At 41.6% G+C, this 20,527-nt stretch overlaps 1 protein-coding gene across 4 annotated transcripts in view; it reads left to right on the top strand.

The window, feature by feature from the left end:
- Positions 1-20,527, top strand: part of DPF3 (double PHD fingers 3) — a 164,793-nt gene that overhangs the window by 91,147 nt on the left and 53,119 nt on the right. For 2 of the 4 annotated variants that reach the window (XR_010606271.1, XM_065635541.1), the window contains exons 4-7: positions 8,904-9,031; positions 12,939-13,034; positions 14,075-14,113; positions 17,729-17,807. Coding sequence is in view for 2 of the 4 variants with exons in the window: in XM_065635541.1 (XP_065491613.1) it covers positions 8,904-9,031; positions 12,939-13,034; positions 14,075-14,113; positions 17,729-17,807 (342 nt within the window). In the remaining 2 variants the exon portion in view is untranslated. The remainder of the gene's footprint in view (positions 1-8,903; positions 9,032-12,938; positions 13,035-14,074; positions 14,114-17,728; positions 17,808-20,527) is intronic. The other 2 variants (XR_010606272.1, XM_065635542.1) reach the window with 1 other exon arrangement.

Raw genomic sequence — 20,527 nt, 5'->3', positions numbered from 1 at the left:
TTTTTCAGTGTTTTCCTTCGTGGGAAAAAATGTGTTTAAACCTGTTTTTGTGAGAATGTGTAAGAACACCTTGCATTTTTGGTGCATTTCATTTGAATGCCTCGATGCCTATGAATATTAAACAAGCCCTACCAAACCCCAGAGGATAGATGAAGACTATCTCCATTTGACAGATGATGGAAAAGCAGAGGGTACCTTTGTTAGAGTTTGGCCCAAGATCACATGGTGAGACAGTAGTGATGCCAAGCGCAGCATCTAGGATGTTTGTTCCCTGTCCCATCCTAAAATCATTGCCACTTTGTTGTTGTTCTTCAGTGGTTTATGCAGGTTTGGTATTTACTGAGCCAGGGATGCTGAACTAGCTCTGCGTGGCATGGCTGACTTCTTCAGACACCGTACCACGCGAATGTGGCCGTCCTGCTTCCCAGGCCTGCAGAGCACTGTCTTCCCGCACATGAGAGCTTTGCAGACCAGAGATACAGGATCAGAATTGGGACACCCGTTAATCTGGCTGGGCAGTGCTAATAACTCTGCTGCACCCATGCTGATGCCTTCAGAGCTGACTGGGTGTCTCTGCTGCTCCCCTGCACTTTGGGTTTTAGAAGAGCATCTTTAGTGGAGTTGCAGCATCATGTGGGCATGTGGAGCCAGGCAGAGCTGAGCACTGCACTCAACCAAATAACCCCCCTCAGTCCAGGGCATGAGAAAGCACAGAGAGGGCTTCCAAGAATCATTGCAGGACTCAGATTGGCTTTGGCAGGTTTATCAGCTCTGGCTTAGTGCCGGCTCTCCTAGGCCTGGACTGAATTAATTGGGATGCTTGCGCACTGCAGTTGAGAGATAACTGCATTACAGAGATTTATCTGTTACTAAAGGTATCCCCTCCACCATCCTCGATAAGGAAGAGGAGAAGCTATGCAGAATCTCACAGAATTTGCAGCAAGGTTATGGCATGGCTGGTTTTACGCATGGTTTATCTGTGAGTTTGCATTCAGTATTAGCGGTTTTATTCAGTGCTGTCACATATAGAAGTAGTACATTTGATTGCAGAGGTGGTCCACTCCCTGTTATCTTTTGCGGAGGGTGCAGTGTGGTGGTGACTGGCACAGCTGTGTGGTGTGGGGGTGACTGGTGGCTGATACCTGTCTGGTTAGCTGGCAATAATCACATTCTGTTTCTTCTGAGGGGTCAAAAGGCCCATCCATCTCTGTGCATGTACCTGTATGACCACTTGCAGATAGGTGGGCAAAGTTATTATCTTCCTCCAAACAGGCCAGAAGCTGTGTTAGAGTGGTGCAAAGCCCAAAGGAGTAGACTTTGTACTCAGAAATTTTCTCCAAGTTGTAGCAGTTGCCCAGCCTCTATCCCTTGATATTGCCTACAGTGTTGGCTGATGCTGCAAAAGTCCTGGTGCGGTGTGAGCCCATCTAGAACGCAAATGCAAGAGTGACCAGAACACAAATGAGTGCTAGAATAATGTTATTGAATGGAGATATTCCTTTATGATTTAAGCCCTGAGGGTAGTTACCTGATCCAACATTTAGCCTGATATTGTAATTTGGCAGTCTTTGAGAAGCAGGTACAGTATATTATATGTGACAATGATTTATATCTGTGCTGAGAAATAAATCTGTAAAGAACTTCCAAGAAACAACTGACAGGAGGGCTGGTTTTTTTTATTGAGAGATTTTATGGAGGCATTTTAGTGTGCCAAAGAAATACAGCTGCTTGTAAAGTCCACATTTTGATGATGGGTTAAACTAAACAATGCTTAACCTTATGTTTGAGGGCCTCTGCTATTTTCTGCAGCCTTATTTCTCCCTCCTGTTGTGTTGTAGCCTCCAGGGATGTATTTTAACTAGGGACTTATAGAAGCTTTCCATTGGATCCTGGTCTCCAAAGTTGTCCTCTGTTTTTTCTGCTGTTTACACCCAGGCTGAAGAGTGAAACTATGCAGCCCCCCATGTCATAGCTTCCTCTGCCTTCTTCCCTCTCTTCACTTTCCCTGTCGCCCTACCCCGCTCCAACCCCACCGTGAGACTCGCAGCTTTGCAGGAAGACCTGCTAGTGAGAAACTGGGATTTTTCAGTCTCCCAGCGCTCCCTGGAGCAGACCTCACTGGTGCCCAAAATTTGCAACAAGTGTTTACTGCAATTCATTTGGGAGCTTTACAGGATCCCATGGCTCCAGCCTGAAGAGGAGTTTCCACTTAATGGCAGATAGTCCTCTGAACTATTCTTTCCACACAAAATGGTTTGTTTCTGAGGTAACACTCTCCTCTTTTCAAGTACTCTTGCTTCTAAAACTGGTTTATCATTCTCCTCCACTGGATTCTTGTTCTCACCACCGCCCTGTTTACGCTGAGAGTGCAATAATATACATGAGGTTTGAGGGTGGAATTGGCAGGGGAGACAAAGAGTTATTGGAGTAGTCTCACAATCTCCAGTATAGCCATGGCTTTATTGCGTCTGGCTTGGATTAAAAATAAAGTGAATTTGATGTTTACTAGTCCCTAGGGCCATTTGTTTGGCTTTATGGACTCATTGTGAGAGTCTGTGTTATCAGTAGCCTAGTCCCCAGGGAGGCCCAGGACTGGGCTGACAGGAGCTCCCGTGGGTCAGAGTTGGAGAGGATGGGAAGTGTAGAACTGGCACTGACAAGTTTGCTGCAGATGGGTGCTGAATTGCAGTAGTGTTGGGAGGACAGGCTGGGATAGCAGAGACCGTGGAAGGTCAGGATTAAAGCATAACAGCAATAATGTGATCATCTGCCCTGGGATAGCAGTAGGTGGTGCAGAAAGAAGGGTTTTGAAGATCCAGATCTGCAGGAGGAGTGAAGATCCGTGCTGCACTGTGCTGGTGAAGGCGTGCTTGTGAAAAAAGGCTTGCAGAGCCCTGCCTTTAGTATACCTGGTGCTGGTGCTGTTCACTGCTGTGAATGCATACATTCCAAGGACGGTAAGAAATCACTGCACTGGCCATGAACATAACAAGCAAGCAAGCAAACAAGCTAAGGAGAGTGGGTGTATGCACACAGAAAGGCTACAAAATCCAGCTATTCACGTAAGGCATTGTCTCCTCTCTCTTTCTTGAGGGATTCCACCCCCCTGCCCCCACCCTTTGCACTCTAACGCTGTATTTGTGCCTTGGAGATGGGGAGATGAGCGTATGATGGATGGATGGATGCTGCTTGTCTGGGTTTTTCACCACCATTTCCCCTGGGGCACTCTGTCTGCTGGCAGAGAGCACCATCCCAAAAGATGGTATCTTTTGCAAACTCGACAGCTAACAGACAGCTTCTCTCTCTGCATATTTCCCCAAAGAAGAGCAGGCTTAATCTGGTTTTTATATGGCATATTTCATTATAATCTTTTTGACTTCCCATGTTCCCAATACGCCATAATAAATAAAACGCTGGGGGTGGGAACAGCAGAGATGCTGAGGCTTCACACTCTTGTGACACTGATAGATTCTCATTTTAAACTGTCATGGGATTTAATTGCTTGCTGAGCCACTGCACTGCACTTTCAGACACATCCTGCCACATCCTCTTAATGAGCTTAGTGGCTGCATTTGCTCAGCAGTAGTTCTGTTTGCTGTGAATTAGGTGGCTTTTTTAGACCACCTATATGATTTTAAAGAGGTAGTGGTTATTAAGATAATATCCATGGATTTATCCATCTTAAACAGCACTTCATGGACTCTTAATATATAGTTTCCTCTGGCACTCATTATGTTCCAAGAAACCAGCACCAAGAAACAGAAATGCAAGAATCTGTGTGCAAAGTCAGTGTTTGTCTAAGAGGGTTTTTGGAAGCCGAATTGCTTTGGTTTGCATAGTAGCTGTCTCTGGCGTGATAGATCATGCTGGAACTCACCCAATAAGTATCTCTGTTCCCAATTAGAACTGGAAATGGAGCTGCTTACGAGTGCACAGAGATGATGGCTTGGGTGGCAGCTGCTACTGTGGAGATGGAAATGATCCATTGTAAAACAAATACATTGCACTGTATAGAAAAAGAGATGGTTGTTTTTAATCTATGTCTCAAAGAGACACAGAAAAGTTGTTTAGCTCTCAATGCATTGTAAACCAAATGTAGTATATTTAAGGACAGGAATTTGCAGCTATTTTGGTGAATCAAAATTTGAAAAAGCCCACCATTTGGTAGGATTTGTGAAAATGTGCTTCTTTGGAAGGCAGCAGTTCAATAGATACAGGAATGATGCTGGCGTGGGTGCTCGTAGAGATTCTACCACCGTGGTCTAAGGACCTTAAAAAATAGAGAGGTTGCTGCACTGAGCTGGTAAGCAGAAGTAACCATGTTAATGTAATCACTATGAAAGAGACCCTGCCAAGTTAAGAAACATAAATTTTAATTGTATGCATACACATATCACATATTTGAATTATAACACATGCACAATATTTAGCCGTGACACCAATAACACTGTGGTTTATTAAAACAGGAAGAATTCTCAAATAATATTTTATTTGTTATTGATGGTTTTTGTTGATTCGACATGTTCATTTTGCCTGGTTCTGACTATTTCTTGCATCTACTACACTAACCAGGTGCTGTTGCATTTGCAATACTAATCAAAAGGAAATTTATCTTCACACCTTCTTAAAATTTTTATATAAAAGAGTAAGCTTTTAGTTATAGTGCTTTTACTAGTAGTTATTACTTTTAATGAAGATTATGTTCTCTGAAATGGCAATGTCTGAAGAAGAGCTTGTGATACAAACTAGGAGTTACAACAGAAAGAATTTAGAACAATTAGTGGGTAGCAAATGTTATTACCTATATTTAAAAAGGATTTGGATGTGATTCAAGGATTTAAAGACTCATAAATTCTACATGAACATTTGAGAAATTGATTGAAACGGTAATTAGGTATAAGCAGTAAAGCACCTGGGAAATGATATAGGAGGTTCTAACTGACTAGTTGGTGTTTTTTTTTCCTACTGAGGAAAAGCACATCTTGCTACTTTCTCAAAATTCTTTGCATGATATGTAAAGGACTAATACATAAGGGGTTGACAATTTACTTAGACTTTCTGAAGACCTTTGGTATGGTATAGGCCTCCAAACAGAACCAAAGCATTGTCTTAGATGAAAACTTTTAGAATAAAAGACGAAACAAAGGAAAAAATGAAAGAAAGAACTTTCATTATAGAAAAAGGCTAACGGCTGGTGCACCAAGGTTTGGTCTTTGGTCCAATGCTGTGTAATACAGCAATGAACAAGCTGGAGAGAGAGAGTACCTTGTAAACTACGAAGATTTGCATGTGGTACAAAGTTATTTAGAGCCCTCGTGGCCAGGGAGGTCTGTGTGGGCCTCCTTGGGGAAATCTGGATGTGCTTGGTGAATGGGTGGTGGGATGGATATTTTAATTTGTCACATACGTGTTAGAAGTATTACGTATGGCAAGTTCTTGTTCCTGTTACAAGGTTCCTAATTCTGCTTAGTATGCAGCTTGGACGCTGCAGGACACTGCCTGAGGGGCAATATAAAGAATACTGTAACACTTTTGTTTAAATGCGGGATGTGGCCTCATCTGGAAATATCAGGTGCAGTATTGGTCTGTTTTGGTAAGGTTATTGAAGAATAAGAGGAAGTTTAGAGCAGTCTGACAGGAAAAAGCCACATGGAAAACTTCCCACAGCAGAGTAACAAAAAATATTGTGACTGTTTATCTTCGAAAGGAGAGGAATAAAAAGAAATGACAAAAAAAGTTTGGTCAGGAACTTTTGTTTTCCCTGTCTCGTAACAAGAACGAGCAGGGAAGCAATAAAGCAAAGTGCTCCTTTCCAACCATAGTTCAACATTGAACTCACTCAATTTGGAAAACATTGAGGGCAAAAATGTATCAAGATTCAGAAGAGGCTGGGCTATTCTGTGCATTTCCAGAAGAGCCAGATTTAGGATAACTGCAAGTGATACTGCATTTATCCCTCAGGACTGACCTATTAGAGATCAAGATGAAATGTAGGATTAGGGTAGATGATTTTGTTTGCATTTCTTTCCCGATAGACACTCATACCTTCTTCTGCAGCACCTGATGTGACTGCATAGTAGAGCACAACAAATGTCAAAGCAAACAGAAGCAACTGTGGGGTCACAACTTAATTTCTCAAGGCTAGAAGACTCTCTCTGGCCTTGCTGGAAGCTTCTGACATTGGCTGGTGTGCCTTCATAAGCAGGACAGTGGGTGGAACGGACCCCACTTTGCTTCCATACAGCAGTTCCCATGGTCTGGGGGAGGCCTTGATTTTTCACCGGAAAACTACATTTCAGGCATTGAGTTGGCTTCACAGTTTTCTTCAGGGCAGAGGCATAAGAGAAAAAATATACCTTTCTAGCTTTTGTGGGAAAATCCTGGAGAGTTAAATAGGAAAGAGTAAATTATGGATTTAGTGAAATGAATTTAATGATCTCTGGTATCGTTTAACTATTTCTCTAGGTTAACTGAACCATTGTTTAGAGTTTTGGAGACTTTTTTCTCTGAGGATTCAAAAAGTGGTTTGGAAACTTAATTTCCTCTCTTCATTACTGTATCCTTTACAGACTAGCCATCTTCCAGGAAGGACTGTATTCGTTACAAAGAATGCATTCCTTACTAAGAAGTTGTCTTTGGACCTTTGTAGGTTTTTATACTGTAAACTTTACATTCCACATAAGATAGCATCTGCCATTTCTCACTTTCTAGAGCTACTTCAGAACAAAAATGGACTCCTAGAAGCTACTGGTGGAGAAGAAAATGAAGGAGTTGACTAGCAGTAAGCTTAGTGGGCAGATGGGAGGCAGCTGCCCTGAGTTTCTTTTTGATGGATTTCCTGCTCACTAACTTAACTTCTTGGTGGCTCAATCTCCCCATCGGTAAACTGGGAATAAAAGTATTATCTCATGCCGCCTTGTCAGTGGGATGCTAAATTAAAAAATTTAAAAATGCTCTGAGAGTTTTGGCTGAAAAGTCTCCCGCAGTGTTGCTGGTGAGAAGTAGCAGCACCACAAAAACCAAGCATGCCTATCAAAGACAGCTGCTGGTTTTTGACCTTAGAGCCTACCTTTCCCTCTGACTTAATGCTCAATATCTCTGAACAAACAGGAAGCAGTTTTACTTTAATATACATTCTACTTCTCCTTCACCCGTTCCTTGCTCATTCTTTTTCTCTAATGCATTCGTTTGCTGAGAGTGTCGGTATCCAGAGACAGGCAAGCTTGTCACAGTGAAGACATGTTTGTTTCCGATGCCCTTGAGCTTCCTTGAAGCGTCTTCTCTTGCTGAATGTATGATGACCCCGTGGGTTTTGCAGTCCCACAAGATTCCAAATACAAAGCAAATGCCCTTTTGCACCTAAGCACAGGACTTTGAAACCAAACCAAGCCCACAGCTAGAGATGATTATGGAGGTTCCTTAGTGACTTTGGATTCAAGTGTCGGGATTTGCACATAAAGCAAGTCTAAAATGCCTTATTTCTATTGAAATGTCTGGGTTTAGCATCCAGAGGGAGGAACTAGGAGTTCATACAGGGAAATTAAATCTGTATGATTCTCTTTTGACTTCTTGGTCTTTTTTATAGCTCAAGTAAAGGAGAACTTGGGGAAGGTGGCATAAAGGAGTGGGTATGCAGAGCTTAATGCTGGAAACAGGGGCTTGATTCGATAGACCTCCTTGTGATGGGAAGGAGGATCAATCCACAGTTGACCCCATCCCATTTTGTGGGTTGTGCTGGGGGGGTTTCCTTTGAAAATCCCAGTGGTTTGGGTTTTCTGCATGGTTTGTACTCAGCCTTTCCCTTCATGAATAGAATAGATTTTGCTGGAATCTTTGCTGGATTTTCTGTGGTTATTGGCTGAGCAATGCTCTCTCACTTCAGAAGACTTGAGCAAGCATGTTGTGGAAGCACTGATCAGGGACCCTGAATCATTTGCTGGCTTAGAGTTTTTCATATATAGAACAAACGTATTCCTGGGACGCAATTGCCCCCAAGAAACAGATTATGCTTTACTGTCCCAGGTGGAAATGTTCATTCATTATTTGGATTGCAGGAGTGATTTGGGGCTTTATAAACGCATGAATTTCTGCCCTGCAGAGTTTATAACTCTGATAGAAAAGGCAGGGAGCTTCAGGCAGACTGGGAAACACAACACAGTCCTAAAGGATGAGAAGCGGACAGAGCTATGACATAAGGACACCAGATGCTGATTTGTGAGCGTCAGTCCTGTACATTATTACTTTATAAATCTGTTGGCCTAGAGGAAGGAATTCATTTTAGAAGGGAAGGAGTACTTGAGAAATCCACACCTGGCATTGTCAGGTGAAGAGGCATTCAGAATGTCTCCATGCCATAGGGCTGCTCTGAATGAACTCCTGCACAAGTGGGGCAGAGGCCAGGATCTACAAGGAAAATAAAATTCTTCCTTAGGTGTATTTTAACTTCTTGCTAAAATTAACATGCTGTGTTTGCCTGCCTGCTGCACAGCCCTGTAGTCTAGTGGCAGCTTTTGGAAAGGGAGTAAAGCTTTGTTTCTTCGTGTGCACGGCGAGTTGCATTGAGCTTCTCATAACCGTCCCCATCTCTGGAGCCCCGTGCCCCAGGCCTGGCCCCCACCAGCCTTTGGCTCTTCCCACAGTGACTGAAGGTCATCCTCTTCCGTGGCCTGGGTTCTGTACTCATGGCTGTGCTGGCTGGTGGTTCTTCACTGGTGTAGGCCATGTAGGTTTTCAGTAAGATAGACATGAACCCTAGATGGAGATCCTTAGTGGTTAAAAGAAGAACTTGAAGAACTCTCAGAGACAAGCTTGAAAGTCTGCCAGTCTTCTACTTGTTGTCTCTGTCCTTCTGCTTATTAGCTGTCTGGGGGAGACACCTACAGTCACCTTGTTTTATTTTTCAGAAGTCGATCTGCCTCTTAAAAAAGATGGGTTCACATCGGAAAGTACAACTCTGGAAGCTTTGCTGCGCGGAGAGGGAATAGAGAAAAAAATGGACACTAAAGAGGAAGACACTATACAAGAAATCCAGGTAAAGGAGAACTCCATGCTTTGACAGCAGGGCTGGATTTTACAACTTGTCTCTAAGCCTAGCAGATTTTGTCCTGTGGCAGAACAGTGCATCTGTTGATAGGTGTGTCATTCTACTGTCAAAATGCTATCAAACCATTGTGCTACACTGTGATGCTCAAAATGAACCTGGGATCTCACACACTTCTCCTGTCACAAGAATCTCAGTCTTTTGGCTGTGTTCTGCATGGCTCCTGTGCTGGAATTTGTTTTGCAGCACTGTGAGATGATTAGAAATAAAGCTGACAAGCAGAGATGGGTCCCAACCATAAACCGAATTTTAGTGCCTCATATTTAAAGTGAATTTGGACATGGATTTGAATTTGGATCCACAGCTTCTGACTGTAAACAAAAACGTATTGTTGCCTTGCATGGTTTTGTTTGGTGCTTTTTAAAAAAATTATATTTTTTTTTTTTACCAAGAAGGCTTCAGGAAGTAAACAAGCAAAATAAATAATTAAAATTATTCTAATCTTAAGTATCTCAGTTGTTATTAGTGATGCATGTAGGAAAAATATTGCCTCCTCAAACTATTTATTGCTTGAAAGTTATTTGTCAAGATTCCATTTCATCCCTTAATAATTAAAAGTAGAAACATGTTTCTGGGTCTATTATAGAAGGAATTCAGCCAACATAAAAGGTTCTAATACAAGGGCATGTCACTTTATAAAGACGTCTTCCATTGCTAGGAAAGCGGGCCTCTCCTGAGGGAGCAGCACCAAATCTTTGGTGATGCTAAACCACTATTGTGCTATGAGCCTATTAGTGATTTTTAGTGGGAGCCATTGGCAGTGTGTCAAACTTGGTAATTTTGGCTGAGAAATAACACGTTGCACCTATTCCTAAAATTAGTAAAGATCATAGGGGGCAGCCCCCTCTCAAATGAAATAAGAGTGTGGGCATCAATTCTATAGTAGTTGGAGCTCAGTCCTACTGGTCTATTTGCTAGAAATTTCATCCTTGTAAGGGCAGCAAAATTAGTTCTCCAGTTCCCACTTACTGAGGTAAAGGAGCACCACCAAAGAGGAAGAATCCCCTGCTCATGGAGTGGGGAAAAGCTTGGCATGAGGTCCCCTCTGTCCTTTTTCAGTGGTATATCTGGATCTACTAAGCTGAGAGCCCTAAAGCTCTGTTGATGCCTGCTTCCGAGGTCCCAAACAGTCATGGTGCAGCATCCTTATGAGATCCACAAGTGCCTTTGGATGTTGCTGTGTGATCTGATCTCCCAAATTATCCCCAGCAGCAGTTCAAGGAGGGAGACTTCAGAGATGGTGGAACCAACACAAGTCTGGGCATTGCAGAGCAGGGAGGGTGCGCAAAAATACACGGAAATTTTTCAGCTAAACTGCTGGAGCTGTAACTGGTCACCTGGATGCTAGTTTCAGCAGAACAGGTGCAAAAGGCATGTCTTGCTGTTGTTTCTTACGCAGGCACAGGTTATCTGGATTCAGCCTGTATGACGCTTCCTGAAGCCTTTACTAGTAGCCAGCATTCAGTGTGTGCTGCGGCACCCGGCAGCTAGACTGGACCAGGTCAAAATCATGATCGGTGCCTTTTATCCATATGACAAAAGGGACAAGGCAAATCTCTCTTTTGTTCCTTTGCATGTTCTTTTGTGCCGTAACTTGAAAAGTGATGGCCTCAGTGATGGCGAGAGTGAGCAGGTGGGATAGACATAATTGTAATTCCCACCTCAGTCCCAGCCACTTACCACCCTCTCAAACTCAAAGTATCCATCAGGAGAAGAAGACTTGGTGCTTAGCTGCGCTGAACTACATTGGGCTGAGAAACTCTTTTAGAAAGACAGAATAGGAAAAGAAAAATTACTTTGCTAAAAAGGGTAAGGGTACCCCCTGCTAAATAGATGCAGTCATTGGGACCTGCTGTACAGTTGGTATTTAAAAGGGTTGAGGATTTTGCCCTGCAGTAAATTGATGTTGAATGTGTGTCCCCATCGTTTGCTGGAGAAGGCTTAGAATAGCCTTTTGGCTGTGCACTGGAAAGACTATGCCCCTTCTGTCAAGAATTATAGTCATTACCATGGCAGTGCCACCAAATTCAAACTTGGTTACTTATTATCTCTTTCTTAAATTGATGCTGCAATTTTAAATGAAGAAAGTGGTTTGTAATATTTCTTTTACCTGCTCTTGGGTGCTATTATTGTTGTAAACTAGCTCCTTCCCCTCCCATACACAGTATGGTTGCAGCCTTCTCTTTTTTTGGAGATGCTTTAAGATATGAAGCACTGTGAAAATACAAACTTATGTCAGTAAGGTTGCATGTTTTCTTACATAACACTAGTCTCCTCACGTAAAACGTTTTCCGAGTGCTTCAGTTTTCTAAGATGAAGTCAATGAATAAATTTAATTGCATGAATTTTGAAGAAACTTTTTATGTACGTAGAACTGGAACTTGCTCAACTTTTCCACCCTCTAGTAGTTAGTACTCTAGTATTATGTGAAATTATATCTCATGATGGTGTGACCTCATTAATAGATCTTGATATTTAAAAATAAAAGGAACAAAAACCAGATGAAGACTTGATCCTCTACCATGTTCTAAAAGTTGTTTGTACTTTTTAAAAGGGACACCATCCAATATTAGTCTTAAAAATTTAGCTGATAAATTAAGAATGAATTTGCATAGTTGGTCCTCCAAATATAAGCTTTTAAAAAATTTCTGTTGTACTCTTTCCCACAAATTCAGAGTTCGGTGCTTGAGTTATGCAGGAAGGGGAGAAAGCCACTGTGATTTGCTCCTGTTCTCCCTCTGTTGGCTCTCAAATAGCTGTTGAGTAGAAATTATGTGGAAGGGACAAATATAGTAAGAGACTGAAAAACCTCCCCATCAGTTTAAAGTCACTGATTTGTATTTGCACCGTGGCTGCCTGTTGCAATTTAGATGAATGGTGGCATGGCAAAGATAAGTTAGTGATTCCAGATGAGTCTCTTATGAAATGGCACTGCACCATGAATGGCAGGAGTGGCTGGGGCCCATTTCTGTTTTTCAAGCAGACATGCCAAAGATTGAGGGGATTTCAACTTTCCACATTGGTGTTGTGATGGTTTGTCTTGCCTTTGTCCGTGTGATGTCCGAGTTGTGCATGTTTTCAGGGCGGCCAGCCTGTGTTTGATTCTGTAGAGGTTACATTTCAAAAAATCAAGATAAAAGGATTGAAATTCCCTGGCCTGGGCATCTCACAGTTATGCAAGATGATTAATTTTTGTTCCTATTAAATAATTAATTGAAGGAACTATTGCTGTTGTTCCTATTAACTTCCGTGAGACCTGTACTTCTTCAGGATTCTCATGCAGCAAAACCCTTGTTTCCAGATAACAGAGTTGTACCTGTACTGTAAGCCCTAGATCCACTAAACATACTGGAATATATGAAGGAATTTTCTCTATTTTTGCTAAACAAAGAAAATTGTGAGCTGCCAAGGAGAAAAACACTGATTTGTGTCTTCTTAGAGTGCGTTCTCAATGTTAGAGGAAAACAAAACAATTTAAGGTACAAAAACCAAAATAAAAAAAATCATGCAAACAATTTCCCAGACAGGGCCTGCAGTTATACATACTAATACTTGTGTTGTCTTGGGATATCGGCGCTCAGTAATACCGCTATTATTTCTTAGGAACCTTTTTTTCGTAGGTGACTGATATCAGTGGTATTTTTAAATATGAATTCCTCAGAGAACTGAGGGTGGAAGGGAAAGCACATTTTGCTTTAGTGGAAAGAAGTAAGGGTTCTGGGATCTGATTTGGCATTATATCATTATTCAACCGCAGTCTCTGTGGTAAAGAGCAGCAGTTGGTTGTGTGTGTCGTCATCTTTTCTTCTAACCATTCCTGTTTACTGTTCAACCACAGAGGGTTTTAGAAAATGATGAAAATGCAGATGAAGTGAATGAGGAAGAGGATTTAGAAGAAGATATTCCAAAACGAAAGAACAGGCCTAGAGGACGGGTAGGTGGAGAGTTTACTGGAATGGGAAGGAAGGAAGCAAACCTCTGCTTTCTAGTGTATATTTGTCACGTGTACTGTATATAAGAAGTGTATATCCCTGGATATATGATAATCATAACACTATAGGTCATTTTCAGTCATATGGTCAAAGATTTGTAATATTTTTTCAGTTTGTTTTTGTCAATTACCAAGAAAAAATACTATTTTGAGAGCAAAAAGTTGGGGTAAATTTATTATAGTGTTGTATTTACAATTCTAATATAAACTGTAATAGTTATTATGTCATCCTGCTATTACAATGCTCTTACTTTAAACCAACACTTACTAGTTACAGAAAAGCAACAAATTCAGTTACGACAGCCCCCAAAATATTAACGAAAGTAACTTGAACTGTGTTAATGCATTTTGCAGCTTTCTCCAAGGTAGCACTTTGTGGCTGACACTGGCCCTCTTGAGCCCATGGCAAATCTTCCGTTTGCTTAAAATGGGCAATATTTTATCCTTACGGGAGTCTGTGTCCCTTCTCTTACCTAAGATGTCTTTTCACAATTTCGGCAGGGCACCAGCTGAGTAATGAGGCCAACATTTTAAAACTTGGAATCAACATTTTCAATTGCGGCCCCGTAAGCTAGGCATCTAAATAAACATGGACACAATTCTCAGACGTTTCAAGCATTTTCATCTGTCTTTGGCTCCAGCAGATGCTGCAGGGGCACAGGAGCTGTAGAAGTACCTTTTGATGTGCTTGTAGGAGTCAAGCAAGAAGGGCCACATTTTAGGCCAAATGAGCAGGATATAATAGCTTTTGAATAAGAGACGTGAAACCACATTGAATACTTGCAATGTACTTCTTATGCATCAGACCCTCTCTTTTGGTTTCTTCTGTTATTGTGTTGTTTCAGTTTTCTGCTCCTCTTTATTTTGGAGCTTAAGTCCTTTAATATAAGATCAAAGCACTTTAATAATTGGATAAGTATATATTTCACCTTCCTTATTCTCAAAATCACCTGAACCAGTTTCTTTCTTTCTTTCTTTCTTAGCCAAAGACCCCCACCTGGAAAAAAATTTTCCAGAAAAATGTAAGTTTCAGAAAATTTGTATGAACCAGTAACCAAACCCAGCAGTTAGAATCAATACATGCACACAAGCTTGACTGTAGCAATCAGCTAATATTCCAGGCTAACAACTCTTTTCTAATAAGTTGCTCTCACATGAATCGCACATGCTGGTTAGAGTGAGTAAAAGGGAGTGAACAGCTAAAAAAGATGTACTGCTCAGGAGAAGGGAATTTGCTGTATTCATGTACCCCAAACCTACACAAAGTCCTGAAGTTGCTGTTATATACAAAGTTTTACTCCTCTGTTCAGGAAGCTGTTTCAGAATAACTTTGGTACTTTTTCTCTGCAACTGTAGGGAAAGGAGTTGGAGGGCACTAGATATCCCGTTCATTTTGAAACATAAATTTGTGTCTTATTTTTGCCCTAGAAGCGGACTCCTATTAAGTACAGGAGCAGCAGGATCTCTTGGTTTTTTCTTGCAACTAACTCCTGCTCTGCTAGTGCCCTGGCTTCATTCAGTACAACAAAGAGAAGTCTGAAGAGTGCCAAATACTTTGAGCAATTTTCATTTTTATTTGATGGCATGAATAACCAAAGCAAAATGTGGTCTAAATTAGGATTTCAAAATTAGGGCCAGATTCTCTAGCTGTTGAAAACTGGTAAGCCTGAATTGCATCTGGTTTTGCCACTCTTCAAGCAGCCTTTTTCTAATGCGAGCCTGACCCAGTGTAGGGAATTGAGGCGAAGGATTTGAAATCAGGGGACATGAAACCTGGGCAGCACTTTGTTTCTGGGAAGGAGGTGGGTAGGGTATTTTTAGAGAGCAGAAGAGAGGAAGGACACACATAGGAAACTAGATCCTTCAGAGTGTGGCCTTTGGGGACTCGGAGAAGGAGTGAGAAGAGCTGACAGCATCATTGCAGGATTCATGCAACAGAATTACTGCTCTGGACTTTCCAAATCGCACATGCCCTTTCCTTTCCCTATAGCATGATTTTATTTTTAATCCTGGACTCTCCATCTGTCCCTCTGGCTACTCTCTCTGGCTGCTTCAGGGCTGCTTCAAGGCTTCCATGCCATGGCTTCCAGGCCTCACACGTTAAGTCTCGTAGCCTTTGCTGCATCCTGTCAGGAGGATGAAGGCAGTCGTGGGTGACTGGATTGGACAGACTGGAGTGCTGACAGCAAGCACGGGGCGCTTGGTTTAGTGCCTCTGGGGCAGCTGCTCGGTTTACAATCTCCTCAAGGCCAGGCCTGAAATGGTGGGAGCATTAGGAAGGATGCTGAAGGCCGGAGAGATAGATTCACAGAAGGAGGTTTTTAGTGTCTTTGCTGTACAGGGAGAATGGAGTAGGAGCTGGGAAGAACAGTTTGCTAGGAGACAGGAGAGGAATGCAGCTGCACCTGTACAGATTGTCTGCTCGTCAGCTGGGTATCCCATGGGACAATTTCAAAGGCACTAAAGACATTTAGGAACCCAAGTCCCATTGAAAGTCATTGACTGGAAAAATCTCCCCGTGTGTTCAGTGCGTGGAAAAGTATGTCTGATGTGCAGCCATGATATGAATGCTGTACCCTTGCCTTTCTGTAGAGAGTGGTTTGAAGGGAAACAGCTGGCTGTAAGACTAGCGAAACTCTGAGCAACAGACCTTAAATTACCATCCTATTCTGAAAGGTGCCTATGTAAAAAAAGTGCGTTCTTACTCAACAGGTCCATTCTCAGTGTGTAAACAGAGTCGGATCTACCAACTAGTGACAAAAATAAGACTTTAGAGCTTTTTCACAGCCCTGAAAAGCCAATGCAGCTGGTAGGCTAGGGAAATTAGATCCTAATCTGGATACCAGCAGAAATATTTATTAAGGGCCAATCACTTGTTTCTGTGAAGACTCTCTGATGAGCTGAGGGTTGTGTAGGAGCTGCCATGGACTGAAATTCAGCTTGCAGCACATTTGGCAGTATTGAGGGAAGAAAGGAACTAGCCTGGGATTGATTTCATAGCCCAGAGGGGGTTTATAGAGCTGGCAGTTAGAGAGAAAATATTGCAGACTAGTAAGACGATTTTATGTGATATGGTCAGTAAAGTAGCTTCTTTCCACCGAACAATTGTTGCTGGGGCCTCTTCCAGGGTGAAACTGCTTTTCAGTTCACCCTTACAAATCTCACTCTGCACATGTGTGCTGATCTGCACAGAGGTCTTTGCAGAAGGCAGAGCTATACTTGTCATACCTAATAGTATTTACCCCATCCAGACAGCTGCAAATCCATGTCTTTCCTTCAGGACTCTGTTAAGAGTTAGACCTGAGCCATCCCAGGGAAATAATGTGTGAAGTTTTTATAAATCCCTGTTTTGACAGACTTTGGCAGGCCAGTGTAAAACTGTTCCTAGTTCCTCCTCTTTAGATGTCCAACGGAATGCAGCTCAAATAGTGCTAGCTCAGTCCCAAATCCACAGAAGAGGGACAGAGCTCCTATCACCCCTTTGTGTCTGTGGTACTAATATTCTCAGAATTTCTACATCTTCTCCAACTTTACTTGGCGAAGCTCTGTCCCTTTCTTATTTTCACATGCAAAAGCTTGAAGGATTTGAGTCAGGTGGCTTGTCTAGGGTGAGAATCATCAACAGTTTAATAAAAGGAGCACAAGAAACAATTTTGTTGCTTTTACTCAGGAACAGGGTATCTGACAGAATTAATAAAGGGCTATCTAGCCATCCACCTGCAGATCACTTCCTCAAATAAAGTTCAAGTCTAAAATTATTGTCATCTACACACTGTACATTAGTGAACGTGAAAGAATTGAAGGCCTCATCTCAGTTCCCGGTTCCACATCACAGCCTCCACCATTGAACAGATATGTCCCCTTTTTCAGCATCCCAGCTGAGAAGGGTCAGGACAAAGTAGCTTTGACGCTGAATTCCACTCTTACCCCTGGAGCTCAGGACAGAGCAGTCTGTGCTGTGGAGAAACAGAGCTTTTCAGTTTCCAAGGCTGCTGGCTTGGTATGTCGTAGGAACACAGAACTGCAGAGAGACCTTTCTGGATAATTCCCGTCCTCTGTTATTGCAGGTAGCCATGTTACCTAATCTTTTCCACTAACTGACCCAAGCTCCATTTTGTAATTAGCCATGATATCTTTGTCCCAGAAGGCCATTTCAAAGCATTGCTTTTCAGGTAGAAAATGAAACAAAACAAAACAAACAACCCCGCTTGGAAAATATTAAAGAAAATAACTTCACCTCTCTTTTATTTGATGCCTGTTTTCTGGCTGATTTAATGGTTATATTTATCCTCTAACACCTGTTCATCTATTCATTCATTCATATTCAGTTAAGCAAGGTATTTGGACATCTTCAGAAATGAATGTGTGAAGATACTCAACTGAATATGTGCTGGCAGTGACCTACTGCTGTGGATGAACAGTTTGGGTTATCTGTGGAGGGGATCTCCACTGCGTTACAAGGTCCATTAACATAGCGCGTATCTTAGGGGATAAAAGGTCAAGCCCACCCTTGATAAACCTCTGTGGAAGCTGAGGATTTCTTTAGTTTATGTTGCACATTTTACATAGGTGGGTGAGGGGCATGAGGAGACCTGAGGGGTGATGGAATAATGTTAACATTCCTCTTGTCCTTGCAGGCTCGAGGATCTGGAGGTGGCAGGAGACGGAATGATGCTGCCTCCCAGGATGATCATGACAAACCCTATGTTTGTGACAGTAAGTAGCACCCACACAGCTGATTCTGCTTCCAGCCTGGTCTTACCAGCTCAGTGCACTCAGGGCTTCATCTTTTCCCTTCCAGCAAGATATTCTGCTGCTCTCTGACTTGCATGTTTGCCATCTGCTGCTGCTGCTCTTGGTGTCTGTGCATGAAGGAAATAAAACTAAGTCCTCGGCAAGACTCCACTTCCCTTTGACTTATAATAAATCATCTCTTATACTTTCTTTCTTCTTCTCTTTTTCTGGCTTCTCTTCATTTTGTCTTCCTTTCCCCCATGTAAGATTCACCCTCTATTTCTTTCTCTGTTTCAGATAGTTACAAACAAAAGCATAACTCAAAAATCTCCGACAAAGGTACTTCAACCTCATCGTATCTCTTCATATATTTGGTGATTCTCTTTCCTTCAGTCCTTTTAAAATCTCACTGGGCTAAATTTTGAAGGTCTTATTCTCATCCCTCACTTAAAGTACTCTTGTGGCATCATCAGGAGTTGAGGCCTCCTAAGAAACAAACACAACTGGAATGCTTTTGTTTTGATACATATTCCCTTTGAATAAGGCCATGCTGTTTGACGTCTCACAGTGGGACTCCGGGTGAAATAAGGCACTGCCTCAACTGAGAAATGATACCAGAGCCCAATGCCCAAACTGAAGAAGGATACCAGAGTCCTAGCCTGAGGAAGGAGTCCAGTACTTGATACACAATGTATTTTTTTTACAGTCTAGTCCTTGGTGCTTTCCTTCTTCTTTAGATACTCTTTTTTTGCTTCACTATGTCATTTCTGTGAAGGGCATTTATCTTACATGCTTTCAAGGTCTCTCATCTTAAGGCTTACTGTAGAGTGTACATGCAGCAAGAATTTGTGCTACTGGGTGCCTTATATCCTATAAGACAATAACCTAGCAGAAGTTAATAGAAGTAGGAGAATAGCAGAAGGTCTTCACTTCTGTGATCCAAAAATGTTTAGTGGTTTTGAGAACAATTAGAATCCCCCTTTCTCCACTATTTACCTGTCTTGCAATGTTCCTGACCTTAAAAGACCAACTGTTACTGTGTCAATCTATGGGGGTATTTCCTACGTGTTTTTAAAAACATGAAGAAATAAGAAACATGCATGGTAAATAAGAACTATATTCCATGTGATCAAATCATATTATTTTACGGTGAGACCAGGTGGCTCTGCACAGCACAGTGATGGAGATGTTGGGTATTTTGCTTCAGCAAGATGAACATTTTAAGGGCAATGAGTAGAAATGGAGAGACTTGCACAAGAATGGGAGTGTCTGAACACATGATCAAGGAGGAAGAGCTCTTTAGGATATGAAGAGTCAGGAGATTTCTACTGTGGCTAAATAGGAGTCCAGTATGGATCTTGCTGAAATCCACAGCTTTCCTCTCCTGGTATTTGCATTATTGTCTTTATCTCTTTTCTGGAACATCCTTTTAAATCCAAGAACACTTGTCAATGGTAGCCATTTGGAACATAGTGATTCTTTATTGTCTGATCTTGCTTTGCTTTTGGATCTTACAGAGAACCCACAATGTGCATAGTAGTGATTTGCACAGAGTAGATAGAACATCTAAGATATCAAAGCAGGCTGCAGAAATCTGGGCTGCAGTCAAGGCTCTGGTGCATTGTTGTACTGATGGAATTTTGCCTTGGCTTACATTTTGGAGCATAAATTTCCTCTTTGGTTTTGGAAATATAAACTTTCCTATTTCATTTGGCTGATACCTTTCATTTTTAGGAAACTTATAGTTAGAGGTGAGTCATAAGGAGTTTTGGAATCCAGACTTCACACAGTGACTCCTCCTTTCCCATTGTAGATAGCTAAGAAAAGGGTTATGTGGTAGCAAAACTCTTTTACCTGACTGTGGAGCAGAAGGAAAGAACTCTGCCAATTGTAATGCCATCATCCTGAAGTAACACCCTACCCTGTGAACTTTCTGTAGAAATATTAATTGTGAATAATTGGCTTAAGTTGAGGCCTCTTTCCTGCTTGAGTGGATTTCTTGAATCAATATTTTTTTCAACATTATTTGCTGAGTATCTTTCTAGATAAATCTCAGTCTAGTTTTGGTAGGTTAGAAATTGGTTTGCAGTACTCCATGTGTAGATGCTTTGGGCAGATGTGGTTTTTTTACATGGAAGTATGCAGGTCAAAAATAGTGAATGTTTCCTGTTTAGAAAAACATGATTCCTCCAATCACATTATTGGTATAAATAGTTACCTTAACAAGTAGACACTTTTTCCCCCCTGTATATTATTTAATTTACCTCCAGGTTGCTTTTTCTGCAAGTGTTCTGATATTTGAGTTTGGAAAGTGAACACAAAGAAGAAAGCATAAGCGTATCTAAACCAAATTAAATTTCTTATTTTAACTGCATGGGCACAAAAAATGATTTGTGGTGCAAAACTACTGTGCTCTTTTTTCATAGTTACACATACGTATTTATGGGAAACAAGAATATATCATCAGGTTTCATCAGTAATAAAAAGGTTAAGGGAAAAAAAACCCCTAGTCTATGTGTCAGTAAGATGCTACAAGAGCAGTATCCAGCTGACACTGCCCCTTGTGTTGGGAGATAGCAAAGTTATTTCTGAAAAGGGCTGCCTTTTTGGAAGAGGCATTCAGCTATACACCAATACTAAACCTGATCTCAGTATTAAAACTGATTGAAAATAGGGAATTTGTATATGGAGGAAGGTTCTCA

Source organism: Caloenas nicobarica, chromosome 5 (genome assembly GCF_036013445.1).
Source record: "Caloenas nicobarica isolate bCalNic1 chromosome 5, bCalNic1.hap1, whole genome shotgun sequence".
NCBI classification, from domain to species: domain Eukaryota; kingdom Metazoa; phylum Chordata; class Aves; order Columbiformes; family Columbidae; genus Caloenas; species Caloenas nicobarica.
This window is presented reverse-complemented; position numbering and strand designations above follow the sequence as displayed.